Below are 14,179 nucleotides of genomic sequence, written 5' to 3'. Positions count from 1 at the left end.
AACTTGTAGCATCTTGCTAAAAACACAACATTTCAAAGAACTACATGAATCTAAGTTTTCCTACTGCTAAAACTAGCCATGACACATGCACAGCCCTACCACACCTAAATACTGTGTCGACTGGGCAACAAGGGCAGGACATGGCAAAAAAAATTGAAGCATGCAAGTGGAGAGAAAGACACCTTCTAGAAGATAACCTCAGCATTTCCTAGAGCAACTGAGAGAGTTCCCCAAATCCCATCCACACCATTCTGGCTAAACTCTTGCCACTTTCACCAACTGATTCAAACAATGCCTAGAGAACAGGGCTGCCTTGTATTTCTAAATGCATTCTGCAAGTTTTCATAGACCAGTTTTTGTCTCTAAAAGTTACTTAAATATCCACCATCATTTTAAAATGAAGTTGCTTGAGAGCTCCACTTTAACTGATAGGTGTTTTAGTTTATCCAAGTGAGAGAGTCAAACCCAGGAAGCTGCTAGAGCAGTTTGGGTTTATGCTGTAGAATTATGAACAGCAGTGGGTCAAGCCTGATGGAAATTCAGTTTTCATTCCATTTTTTGGTATCACAATTCAGGATCAGAATCAAAGCCTGATAAGATTAAGTTCTTTCTATATAACTTCGATGAAAGCATTTTATATGAGTAAACAGCTTTGATTTGCATAGCTAGACCCTTTACTATAAAAGCCTGTTTTACTTCTCTTTGATGTTACAAACATGAAGTTGTAATCCAAGACTATCCCCATTGGTAAAAAAGTGATTTAAATTTTTGTTCCAATTTTAAAAGATCTTTCCACTTTCAAGCTGTTTTCTATATACAGAAAAATTCCTGAGCTCCACAGCCACCAGCCAGAATGAACTAACCATAAACTAGTACAACAAAATTCAGTAATTTGTGGCCAAAACTAGTTAATACTTTGTCAGAAAATTTGAAGCTTAAGTCTCACACCACATTTAAATACTTTACATCTATGTCAAGTTGCAGTTCTTAATATGTTTCCAAAAGCACACAAGTTTTCATCTGAAGTGAAACACTAATTTTTCTGTATACACTTTGCTTCCAACAAAATAATAAAAAAAATATATCCCAAACACTTTCATAGCATGTGGGCTAGAATAAGTGACTAGACTAGACTAAGCAAGGGAATGGAATATCACAACAGTTCTTTAATATTTAATCTTTTCATTATTTTTCAAACTTTGTAGACAACCTACTCTGCACCAATGAGCATTCAAACATGCCAAAATGAGGAAGCCACATTCTTAATGGCCAATGATTCAAAAAATTATATTCCTGGCCTGGAAAAACATCCTGCTTTCACTCTGGCAACTCATAACACAAAGCGTAAATTCCAGTGCTAGTTTTACATTTGGAACAACGGTAAGCTTGAAAATCTGTCTAAAAGGGGACTATGCTTTAAAATCCTACAGGGCATTTTTACAGTTTTTCTGCTAGAATCTTACCAAACTTCCCAAAATGAAGTTGAGTAAAAACATCTTTAATTTTTATAAGAATGAAAATAATCTATAACTAATCAGTGAAAAACATTTTCTTCATTCTGTATTATGTTTAAATTTCCTACAAGCACAGCTTTAAAACAGTTTTCACTTCATTAGTCATTAATTCCTCACCTCAAAGTAAAGTAATTTACTCATGCTAGACCGGGCTTAAAATTTTAAATCTGAGTAAATCAGGATTGGTAAAAAAAGGTAGAGAAAACAGGCATTGAAGACTTTCATTAGGCCTTGGGAGTAACTAAAAGAATGGAGATGCAAGAAACACTTAGAGGACATGTAATCAATTATGCAATACTGTGATGTTAAAAAAAAAAAAAAAAGCAGCAAATGCATTTTCTAAAGCCCAAACAAGAAACGCAAAACCAGCTAGCACTGTCAGCACTATGCAACAAACTAGTGACTGCATTTTCAGTTTCAAATGCAAACGTCCTATAAAAAGGCACATACAAAATTATTTCAAAACATTAATATGTTTTCAACAAACAGCATTAAACAGAAACAAGTACAGCTTTGTCAGCTGTTAGATTTGCCTAGAAACCCACCTAAAGTAACTTCCAACTTACACATTTACTAAAATAACCACCATTCCTTTTTCCTCTCAACCTGGCCAGTTTAAATCTCATCCCCCTTCTTCCAGTACATTCATAAAATACTGTCAAACTAAAGCAGGGAAGCAACTTCCCTAGGCATTATGTGAATTAATACTTGCATCTGCATCATGCATTCTTACCAGAATGATTCCATGAAGAAATTTCACCAAAATACCCTATTTTCAGGTGCTTTATGTCTGTACTCTCTCAAAGAGAGAAGAGCCTCTTTTCAGTCAGCTTTGCAAAGAAACTTCCAAAGATAGACCACAAAACTGCGTCCATCCAGCTCCATACACAAAAACAATTTCTACACTTCTGTACATCAGAGAATGCAAGATGTTATAAAACACATACAAATACAGTCCAAATGAAGGCTGAATTTAGTCATGATGCAATTAGTAAGGATGGAACCACAAGAGAAATAAAAAAAAAAGGTGGGGAGGACTATAAAAGAACTCATTTGTGTCACCATTCAGCACAGAGTTTATCTGTCTGGTGGCTTTTATGCTTTTAAAGATATAAAAGGAAATACAATTAAAATATAGTGTGGAGGGGAAAAAACAAATATTTCCTGGGTACCACTGAAAAACAATTTCAAGGAAGGTGCAGATGAAAGTAAAGAGCAAGCCAAGGATCTCAGCTGAAGACCATTGCTGGGAGGACTACACAGCAGCATGCAGCATGAGGAGTTGCACATATCAACAGATTTCCGTAATGCAGAAGTAAAATGAAAAAATCCCTGTTTCATCAACTCTCAATACATATGATTTGTTTTTATGCTCCTCAGTGATAAGCTCCTGAGACCCCACTGCTGCATTCATTCATAAATGAATCCTTGAAGTGCCATTAAGTACAGAAGTATGCTGTAACACAGGGATGCACAAGTTATAGAGCCTTTGGAAGGTCATGCAGGGATCCCACCCTTTTCTCTCTCTCATTTCCAGCATCTCACCCCACCACAGAGAGCTGTACAGCAGCAGCAGAGCCACCACCTCAGTTTGGTGGCTGTAACACTACTTCGTTAGATCAGTTCTGGTCCCACGTTCGACCAAAGCCAGCTACCTAAAGCAAAAAGTAGGCCAATTTCATTTTATTTCGGAAGAATGTGCTATGTACTTACCATTCTAAAAACTGGATACAAGTCTTTTTGTTCTCTCATGTTCTCCTTCACCTCCAAATTCATGCTGATCTGTTCTGACATCCCAAATTGCATAATCTTGTAATGGGTACAGAAAACCACTACTAAACTATACCCATGCTATAAAGCAGGGCAGTCCTCTACCGGTCTATTTTTGGCATAGTTTTCAGAATATCTCTTAGGAATCCAAAAACATGCAAAAGCGTTGCTTGGTGTTTTTATGCGCAGTTATTTTTTTGTTGGTTTTGGGGGGTTCTTCATTGTTCTTTTTAAATTGGCAGATGTACCATACAAGGAGCTTCACTTTACGTAGAGAGCATCGTTGCAACCCCTCCGTTTCCAGGACTCCTTGTTAACGATGACATCAGGGAAGGACACGTTCTGTGATGTCAGAGCAGCCCAGCAGACACTGGAGGTCACCAAGGGCGTCAAAGCAAGTCTCTTTCCCTCCCACTATGGAATTTGTGCAACATGCTACCTTATCACAATTACTGTGACAAGTCATCACATCACCCGTACAATAATCCCTAACAAATTTCAATTCATCAACATCATTAGCCGTATTGTTCTACTACCCTTGCAGAAAAGTTAGAGACAATTTCATTACAACTGGGTAAAATTTGTTGGCTAAAGATTTATTTCTTTTTAAAGCAGAACATATGCTCAGACAAATAAAACTACTAGCGGAGTTTGTTACAGTTGGCAAGCAGATCTCACTAAAAAGTAAACTTTTAAAGATTTGGAATATTTCCACATTTCTTTAACAAAAATCCTTCAAGGAACTGTAAAAACTGTAAAGTTTTAAAAGTCCATGTTCTTGATGCAAAATATTTGAAAAATTCATTTCTATGTGGGGTTTTTTTGTTCAAGAAACAAACAAAAAAATTAGTTATTCATGGTGCTTAAGAACTGATCTGTATAACTAAAAGTGTATCTATTCCTACTATTTTAAGGAGAATTACCATTTGCTGTTATAATATGTATCATGTGGTGGTGTAGTAGCTCAGGACATTTCCTAATATAGGGTAGGACATCACTGTAGAACAAACTTTGGTTTGTTAGGGTTTTTTTGGTTGGGTTTTTTTCGCTTTTTTAATGCACAACCCAGAACACAATTCACTCTGTGGACTTCACTTTTAATCATGTAACACAGTATTTAAAGAAAATAGATCTGGATTATAATAGATCTGGATTATTCATAGTCATGCATGAGAAACAGTTGTACTGTTTTAAAATGCATGTTGTAAACTACCTTGCTTTTTAAAAAAGCCACTTTTTAGACAAAAATCTCTAAACATTGCACCATGAAATAGTGTATTCCCACATCTTAAAATCATATATTTGGAAGAGTGGACATTCAAAGAGACACATGAGCTTCCATACCTGCCCAGCACTGCAAGCCCTCAGCAATTTTGAGATGTAATTCTGCTTTCTCATCTTCAAACACAAACAAAAAACCCATACCCTCAAACAGATGTGCCTCCATCATAATTTAACCTTTCTACTTTTTGCTTTGCACTCACCATTGGCCAAAATTTAGTTTGTATAACGTATATTCACACCTGCAAAAATTTCTAAACAGCCTGTATTTCAAAATACGGAAGAGCAACGTTATCTGTGGATCACACATAATCAAGTAGGAAAAAAAAGGTCAATCTGAAATCTCAGTATTAAACTACCCATTTTTATATAGTTTCATGTTCCAAACTTTGCCAGCCATTTTTTGTGCTTTTATAATTAAAATTTCCTATTTTTAACAATTCTCAAGCTTTGTTTTAATGGTAACTTGAAAATGTTCGCACTACAATATAAAGATTTACAATGATTAGAATGAAAACATCAAGACAAAATTTGGTTTCTCATCTGTGTAGAGCTTTATATATCCTCATAACCTCACCTGCAGCCTGTTTTTACACTTTTCCCCATTCAGTCTTGCCAGACTCGTGTTTCTCTGCAATCCCTCCTTTTTCTCCACCAATTCTATTTCCAACAGCTGGAACATGCTTCTGTTCTTATTTCCACCACATATGCATATACATGCTTTCCTTAAGTCCCACATCTCCATGAGAAGCTATGTAATTGTACCGTATAATAGAAAATCTTACGCTGTACATAGTTTAAATCAATTACATAGCTAAGATTCTGGCACAATAAAGGAGCCTGGAATTGCACCCTTAAAAAGCCACATGCTCTGCAGCTGATCCCAAGCTATTCCCACTAACCTCAGAAAGCCAGGGGACCTTGAGCTTCCCTTTGCCACACTTCCAACACAACTTTGGAGGGCACAGGTACTGAGGAGACAATTGGACAATTGCTCCTGGCCAGAAGCTCCAAGTCTCAGACTACTGGCTCTCCAGCAACATTAAGTTGTTCTGCTCTACTCTAAGTGGAGTAGATCAATGACAAACCTTGCAGGGACACTGAACAGCAGAGAAAACAACGCAGGGCATGAGTACAAACGAGGCTTCTCCTGCCCTTTAACATCCACCTGAACTTCAAAGACCAACTCCCTGATTCTCTCTTCTCAGAGCAACTGTCTACTAATTATGGTTTACACCCCCGTTAGATACACATGATAAAGTCAATCTGTCAGTCTTATCTCCCTTGAGAAAAGTAATGCTTCACAGCCTCCAACCACGCCTCTGCAACCTTACCTGGTCCTTCTACCAATGTTTCTTTTATGCTTCATCTTTTCTCCACCATTGGCTGTGCTGCTGCCCCAGCAGCAAAAGGGCCAAGACAGACTTGAGCCCAAATGCCCCTACACAATGTAGCATCAGTTTGCCTGCATCATGCTGCCCATGACTCCCAATTCCAGTAACACAAAGATGTCCAAATATCAAGTAATCAATACTGGGTTTGCATTTGGCAGGGCTCCCGTACTAACTTCATGTTGGCCCTTACGTGGCAGAAATTTAGCGAACTGAAAGAAACTCTTAAGGTGCCACAAATTCTAGTTATAAGTCTGTTGTCAATTTACCCACCTCACTCAGAAAACATCAAAAAGAACACAACCCTTATAGAAAGACTAAAATAACGATCTCTGGAGAATCAAAAGCACTGCACGAGTGCAAAACAGTATTAGCAGCAGTGCTGCAGTTCCCACCACTATAATAATTTCAATCTACACCCCATTTTAAAGGACATGGAGCAGATTCCTCCTAGACTAGAATTATCCTTCATTATCATACCAAGGATAACCTGCTACTTCTGTACAGAGATGCTCAAATCCAGCTGTACCTTCCCCCCTCTTAAGGAGCTGAAGAAAATGCAGGAATAAAGTAAAGTAACAATAAAGTTTAACAAACAAGTTGAGCAATATAAACTATCCCAACATAAAAATCAAGAATTTACACTTTCTGATCATGGTAGTGACATCTTCAAATTCTGTGCTGAGTGAACTTATTTGCATTAAGTGTCAATCATTTTAACAAAGATTACTCATTTTGCCAGTAGAAACCTTCCTCATGTGATAATTAAAATAAAAGGTTGTGTTTGTTTGCTTTTAGAATACATTTAGTGATTACTTTTGCTCCTCCTCTGGAGATTATAACATTATCAAGCAAAGTACATAGCACAGCAATGGGTGAAGAGAATAAAACATCTCCGAGTCACTCTCCTGGAGGGCCACTATGCCTACTTTGTGAAATAAATATTTGATCTGATCTCAACCCGTATTTGGAGTAACTGCTTCTAACATTGTCCAAAAATTAAAATAAAGCATCCAAAATACTGAAAAAGTGACTAGTAAAAAATAATTTTACCTGTAAATTGTTTTCTGTGACTCTGTTCCACCAAACCATATTGATGGGTACTCCTGTTTTACACCTGTCAGCCAGACAGCCGATAGGGTTCTTTGATTTTCTTGCTTTTGATCCCACCGGAACTATCCTCTCATCCAGCATCCCCAGTCGATACTTCCTGGGCTACGAAAAAGAAGGAGAGAAACCAGGCCACTCCTAACAACCCTCATCTAAAGCTACACTAAAACAGGTATTACACTGTGATATGATTTCTGGATTGGTGGAATAGGAAACAATTTGCAAGTAAAATTTATCTGAGACTGTTTCCTTTCAATCCTGACTATTTGGTTATAATAAACAATACTTTAAAAAAAAAGAAAATAACCTTCAGGGACTACTAATTATTTGTAAGCAAAACTGTCCATCACAAGTCAGCCACTGAAATATGAGTATAAATTGGAGAATTCTGTAAAAAGGAGGAATTGTTTAAAAAATCCATATTTCTCAAATAGATACCTTCAATCACATCACAATAATGAACACTTCCCTTGAGATTTCTATCAAACAAGAAATTAACATTGGCTTTTGTATGCTTCCTTTTAAATTCAAATTCGCCAAGACTCATATCCTGAAGACTTGCTTTTAAAAATCAGGTAGAACAGAGTAGCCAATTGCAGCAGAACTCAATGAGAAAAACATTTCTGCTCAAGTTAATATTCAAAAGACTAATGTCAGCTACTGTCTTAAGTGAAAACAGACAACAATTACCATGATAAATGCACTGGAAACTGACTTAAAATTGAGAAAATAAAACATGCTTGAGGAAGTGAATATGCATGAGGTACTTGCACCTCAATAGAAGTGACATTTCTATTACATTGGCAATGATCTCTACAAATGAAACTATTTATAAAGCATGATATGAACATTAAATTACAAAAGCACACTGTAAAAAAAAAACCAAACCACAACAATCTGTTAAAGGCTTTCAAACAGCTAAAGTACAGAAGTTCCCCAGGTTGCTCTATGCTTTCAAACTTATGTGTATCTACCTAGATAGCAAATACCACCAAAAGAAATATTTCAGTATCTATGCATATATAGATCATCAACAATTGGACCAAATTGCAGGGGTTGGTCTGTTTTTCTTTTGCTATGGGGGTTTTTTTGGTTTTTGTGGGTTTTTTAATGTGAAAATGCAACTATCATCATCTGGATATAGACCACTTTTTAAGTAATCAAAACTTAACTTACCTTTATTCAGATATCTACTTCATCTGGCACCTTAGAAATCTTAGCAATGTGTACCTTGATATGCATTTTAAAAATTGTTCCTCAGGAAACAAGGTGAGAATCTAATTGGAGAAGATTCCCCACTCACACACAATTTGTAAAACACAGGACAAAGCTACCATAAAATGGCTGCAAAAACAAAACCTAAACAGATTCCCTCCTCAACTTCTAAAAATGAGCAGAGTCACTACTACCTCATTTGCCAAAAAAAAAAAAAAAAAAAAAAAAAGAGGCCAACCCCCAAAAGCCCCCACAAACCCCAAACCAAAAAAAAATCCACACACAACAAAAAGCCTCCAATGATACCAACATTGACTATGAACAACAAAGGCAATAAACTCCATGAAGATCAAGTTAACCAACGTTAATAACAACAAAGACTGAATTTTGCCATACCAATTAGAAAATTTCGCAAACTGTGTGATCAGTAGTACAAAGTCCTGCTATAGTTCGAATGCAAACCTGATCATGGAAAATCTAAATAGTGGTTGTTTATTGGAAGAATCACTCAACTATTGGGCAACTTACCATCTTAGTAATTCAGAAGGACTACTAATATCGTAACTCCAAAGCTGTAAGGTCTGAGAAGCCAGACATAAAAATAATGCTGGACTTTAGGGCAGGGTTTCAATGCAGTATGAGTTTTCCTTAGCCTGGCTATTGGAAATAATAACGTAATGAAGAGTAATAGTTTCCCTGGCAGCTTCCCCATCTCTCTCCATGTTCTACCAAGTGCAGGGGCACAGAATGCCTCAGACTACTGGACTACAACACAGTATCCAAACACAATCCTATTCATAAAGGGTTCTTTTAATCCTCCATAATAAATGGTGATCTATAAATATTTTGAAAAGGAGAACCAAAACAAAAGAGGAACTGAGCCAATGTGGAGGGAGGCTATTTCGGTTACAATGGGATTCAGATTCCAGGCAAAAGAATGAAACTGTATTTTAGGCTTTATGAAGGACCATACTGGGGGGCTGGGGGCGCAAACAATGGTCAATTCTATGCCATAAAGCAACGCAGAGACAATATGAGTTCACATACCAATAGTTCTTGGCCTACCGGTATGAAAAAATTAAACTAAGAAGTGGGTGAGACTAAATTAAAATTTTACTTTCACTATCTACTATAAAACATCACCAGGGGATTACTAGGCCAGAATTTTACTGTTCAGACAGACATTAGAAGATGGAATATACAATATTAACATTGGAAATAAATGTCAGCCTATTTGCATCAAAGTAATTCCAAATTACACTTGTTTTCAATGAGCAAAATGGCATCTGATTCAGAAATCCAATCTGAGTTTAGAGGAGACCAGAAAACACAGAAAAAAGTGTCTGCCAAGAGGAGAGCTTCAACAGAAGGGTTTGAAAGATCAAACAGATTGAACAGTTTGAATAAGCATATCAACTTTGCTACATCCCTGCCCTCTACACAGAGCAGCAAATAAAGCAACAGAAACAGAACAGTTCATCTTGAAACAAGCAGGAACTCATCAACCACTGATTGTTTCTGAACTAAACTAAACTATCTACCTAAAACACAGAGGCATGACAATCTGGACAAACCAACCCAACTGATTGGCATGGGGACAATTTCTCTTGGACGATTACTAAAGCAATTGCACTTTTGCCTTTCCTGAAGTCTTTCTATGAGGTAAAAAAACCTGTTCAGCCATACAGATGAAGGGATAGTTCAACATACTGAACTTTTTTTTTTAAGGTAGGGGGAAGGTGGCTAAAGCATTTAAATATTTCATAATCCTTTAGCAAGTTATTTCTCAAACTAGGTTGCAACTCCCAATATGGTTACAAGTTCCAAATGAGTTGTGGAAGGTCAAAAACATCACAATTATTTTTAAAAGGAAAAATAAGGTTAAACTACAATAATTAAAAGGAAATCTAAGAGAAAGAAAAAAACCAACAAAACCAAATTATTACAAAGCATTACTGGAAGAGTTCAGTTCCTTCAGGGCAAAGAAGTGTGAAGCAGTAGCAATTACTGGCTGCAAATGTTTACATGAGGCAGGGAACAGCTAACTACCTTTAATTGCTAGTAACAGCTTGGATCCCCAGGGTGAGAAGGGTAAGCATTTTCAACCATAGCTAATAATTATAACCCTTGCCCTGTAGAACCAAGCTGCTGCCAGCAATTAATGGTAGGAAGCCATTGGTTGGCATGATTAGAGGGAAGGTGTTATATTAGGAAAGATAAACCCCCAAAGTCTGAGAAACATTACACTTGAACGAAAGAAATCCACTCTAAAACCAAAAAGGTCCTTCCTGAGTAGCATCTTCACAACAGAACACTACCACAGATAAGTAACTTAATTAGCCCACACTAGAAACTACTCCTCAAGTCAGCTTAATTATTTGCTTCCCATTCATTCAACAAGAAGTCTGGGAACATGTTTAGCAAGTCTATTTTCTTGCTACTGTTTGCTCTAACAATGTCTTTGCCCCTAGTTCCTCCTGTTCCATGGACAGTGGGCAATTCCTCCTTCTAATTCAGGGTTGGACATACTACTGGCATAAGACATTATAAGGCTATTGTAGAGGAATACATCCAAACAAGAAAAGGTTTACAAAGATTCAAACTGTATAGACTCCTGTGTAATAACTTCCATGTAATATTTAAGTCTGGATAAGCTGGCAAATCAAACTACACAATTCCAAAGGTTTTTTCCACTGAAGACCTGCAAATGGATTTTTTTCAGGATCACCTGTATCCCAAATTACATTTCTGTTCCTTAAAATGCACTTACCTCTGGTGGGCTTTGAATTTTAGATTTACAAGATATTTTGTGTACCAAAAAATGCACAGTTAAGTTTGGCATACAAACACATGAGCAGGCTATTGTGTTTCAAAGTATTGTGAACAATCTGAGCTACGGTAATGCTGTCTATGTACATATACTACTGAAGCAAATAGAAGTGATCTTAAGACTTCCCCATGGCAGGCTGAATTAAGCAGCATTACCTTAAATTGCCATAGCTAAAAGGTATCACAGTAGCATTAGCTAGGGCTCATCTGTTGTACAGTGAGTTGACTGTATCTGCAATGTACAATCAGATTATAATAAATATTACATTGTCAGACAGGAAAGATCAGGTATACAATATCATATCTTCCCTGTACTACTTGTAACAAAATTAAGCAATAGATGCAATTTAAGTTTCAACATTGATTTGTTTTGTAACACTTCAGTTTTTCAACAGAAGTTAGTGGCAAAGAGACCATTAGAAAAAGAGGTTAAACACTCAGCTAGGATGCTAGTCTACTGAAAAAGAACCAAGTTTTGTTGTATTATGTCTTGAAAACTAAAAGTTAACTACAAGCCGTTGGTATCATCATCGCTTTTTTCACCCAACAGCCATAACCGATTAGATGGAGTAAGACAGTACTTGAAACACGCAGCTAAGCTATGGATATGAACTTCAATATGTTATTGAGGAAAAGCACAAAAGTCCGGGCAGAATCCCTATATAGGCACAATCAGCTAAGAAGCATCTTAATTGTGATTGCAACTGCGTAACTGGATTTAGTAGTGAGTTCTACAAGGTGTTACACCTGAACATTAGGTATAGTTGCCAGGAGTATCCTAACAGATTTGCAAGCTGGTAATATGAAAACGAGAAGTTGTCTTGCTGTTACTTTTTAAGTTTTATGGCCAATAGAGGTACAAAATCCCCTCCTGTGGTTTGGGTTTGTTGCTAACCGAGATACTCTCTCCTCTTCCATTACAACCTCTCACTGGTAGAGAGGCAGACAATACTTGTTTTCTGTATCTCAACTTCTGAGGGTTGATACCAATTTTTTTACTTTGATGTCCACAAAAAAAGGAATAGGAGCCTGGTCAACAGGTTTTTTGGTGTTTGTTGTTGGGTGGGTTTTTTTTTTCTTTTTTATGAAAAAAGGAAGCGTATTGCTAACATTTATAATGTTTATATGTTTATAATTTTTAAGTTTATAATGTTATACATTGAAATTACATGAACTTACAGACTAGCCACCCTTCCATCTGGAACCCTTTTTTTAAATTGTTCATGAAACCCTGGGTTGGGCTGGGGATAAAAAACTTTCACTAGTTGAAAAGTATCATACAGAGACAAACAAAAAAGATTCTTCTACCCGAAGAAAACTAAAATGTGCAATTTGGCGTGGAAATAGGTCTTATTCCAGAGCAACATACATGATCACTGCAAAAAAAAACCCCAACCATACATTCTCGGTTGAATCAAATTTTAGAGCAAAAGCTGCAACAGATCAGGCATTACATTATGCATTTTAAACCATAGCTAAGGAAAACTTCAGGTGTACACAGTAAGAAGTGTATTTCATGAGTATGTATGCTGAAGACATGAAAATCTTGAAGGGTTCAGAAGGAGCTAAGGAAAACTGACATATCTAAGTCAAATCTTTTCTCACCAATTCTGCAGCCTAGCAAGGTTGGATGAGGTATAAATTACCACAACAGCTAAAACCTAGCACAGATGTAGTTATACTAAGTTCTTTACAAAGAAACTAATACCACCTGCTGAATTGAAATAAGCTGGTGAAAAAGCAGGCTTTTTTCCACCATCATTAGAGCAGATCTAACTATGTAGTGAAGACTTGCCAGAGTACCACCACCACAAGATATACTTTCAAAAACTCCATTGCTAAAGGGGCATCCAGTGGGCAAACTACAGGTTTTTTATGTTTAAAGGTCTCTTTTCTAATAGGCCAGAAGTTTTTATATTACTTATAAAAATAGTGGAAAAGTAATGCACAGTTAAGAACCAAAAATACAGGTAAAAGAGGACTAAAGACTGATGCAACTTTTACTCTGGTCTGTACTAAACACATGATTTCTAAAAATTGGTATTTTCTAGGTGCTTTAAATATTTGCATAGTGTCTTCAACAAATGTGTGCACAAGCTTAAAAAAAATCTTTCAATTATTTTACTGCAAATCACTCTTAAAGGCTACATACACTTTGGCATAGAAAGAATCAAATAAAGCTTGTAAATGTAAGCAAAAGCATCTTGCACATTAAAGTTACATTTGTAGTTAACTGCTTCAGCTTGTAAGCTACACCTGACAAAGTATAGGTGGCTAACTGTAAAGTTATGCTTTAAAAATGGGGAGGGAGGGTAGCGTTTAAAGTTTTAGATGTCTGTAGGTCATAAACATATATCTGACCTGCTTAGATACAAAACCAAAACAAGCACAGGTCTTTTTAATACAATTCTAAGGTAAGTGCTGCGCTATGCAGTCATCTTATTCTGCTCTTTTCCTTCAAATACACAATAGGATGAGGCAACAAAAATATGACAACTCCTCATCAATGTCAAAATGTTACATATTTCTAAAAGGAAGCGCTTTAATAATTTGATTTCTTACATAACACAATGATCACTAATCCATACACAAAAACAAATGTGAATAATACATTCTCTCATGTCACACTTAAAAATGAAAAATACTACGCAGTAATTACTAAGACAGCAAGAGCACACAACCAAGGAACAATTCCAATAACTAACTATTCTAAAGAAAAATGTAAAATGATATCATACCCTTAAAACACATTTTAGACCAAGGTAAACATCATACTACCTGCAAACATTTATTAGTTTTCTCTAGAAGCATAGTCTGTCTTTCAGTATTCCTGCAACAACTTTTTTTTGCATCACTTAGAAACTGTAATGTTTAATTATTGCAATAGGGGTGTATAATCCCAGAAGGAAAATTTCAAGTTTGAAATATAAATTTAGCCCAGGTACATTATAAAGTCTGCGCAGCCATAATTCTGCAGTTTACAACACAGTGACATGACGTGGTGTTTGGTAATGACCCCTCAACTTCTCAGAACACGATTCATGCTTCTGAGATGGTATTCAGGAGGCT

General features: G+C 36.5%; 1 protein-coding gene across 8 annotated transcripts in view; it reads right to left on the bottom strand.

The window, feature by feature from the left end:
• Positions 1–14,179, bottom strand: part of PAN3 (poly(A) specific ribonuclease subunit PAN3) — an 82,889-nt gene that overhangs the window by 39,278 nt on the left and 29,432 nt on the right. For 7 of the 8 annotated variants that reach the window (XM_052812274.1, XM_052812273.1, XM_052812272.1 and 4 more), the window contains one exon: positions 7,010–7,171. The exons of the other annotated variant lie outside the window; for it this stretch is intronic. In XM_052812274.1, the coding sequence (XP_052668234.1) occupies positions 7,010–7,171 (162 nt within the window). The remainder of the gene's footprint in view (positions 1–7,009; positions 7,172–14,179) is intronic. 8 annotated transcript variants of the gene reach the window in all.

This window comes from Harpia harpyja, chromosome 17, assembly GCF_026419915.1.
Source record: "Harpia harpyja isolate bHarHar1 chromosome 17, bHarHar1 primary haplotype, whole genome shotgun sequence".
NCBI classification, from domain to species: domain Eukaryota; kingdom Metazoa; phylum Chordata; class Aves; order Accipitriformes; family Accipitridae; genus Harpia; species Harpia harpyja.
This window is presented reverse-complemented; position numbering and strand designations above follow the sequence as displayed.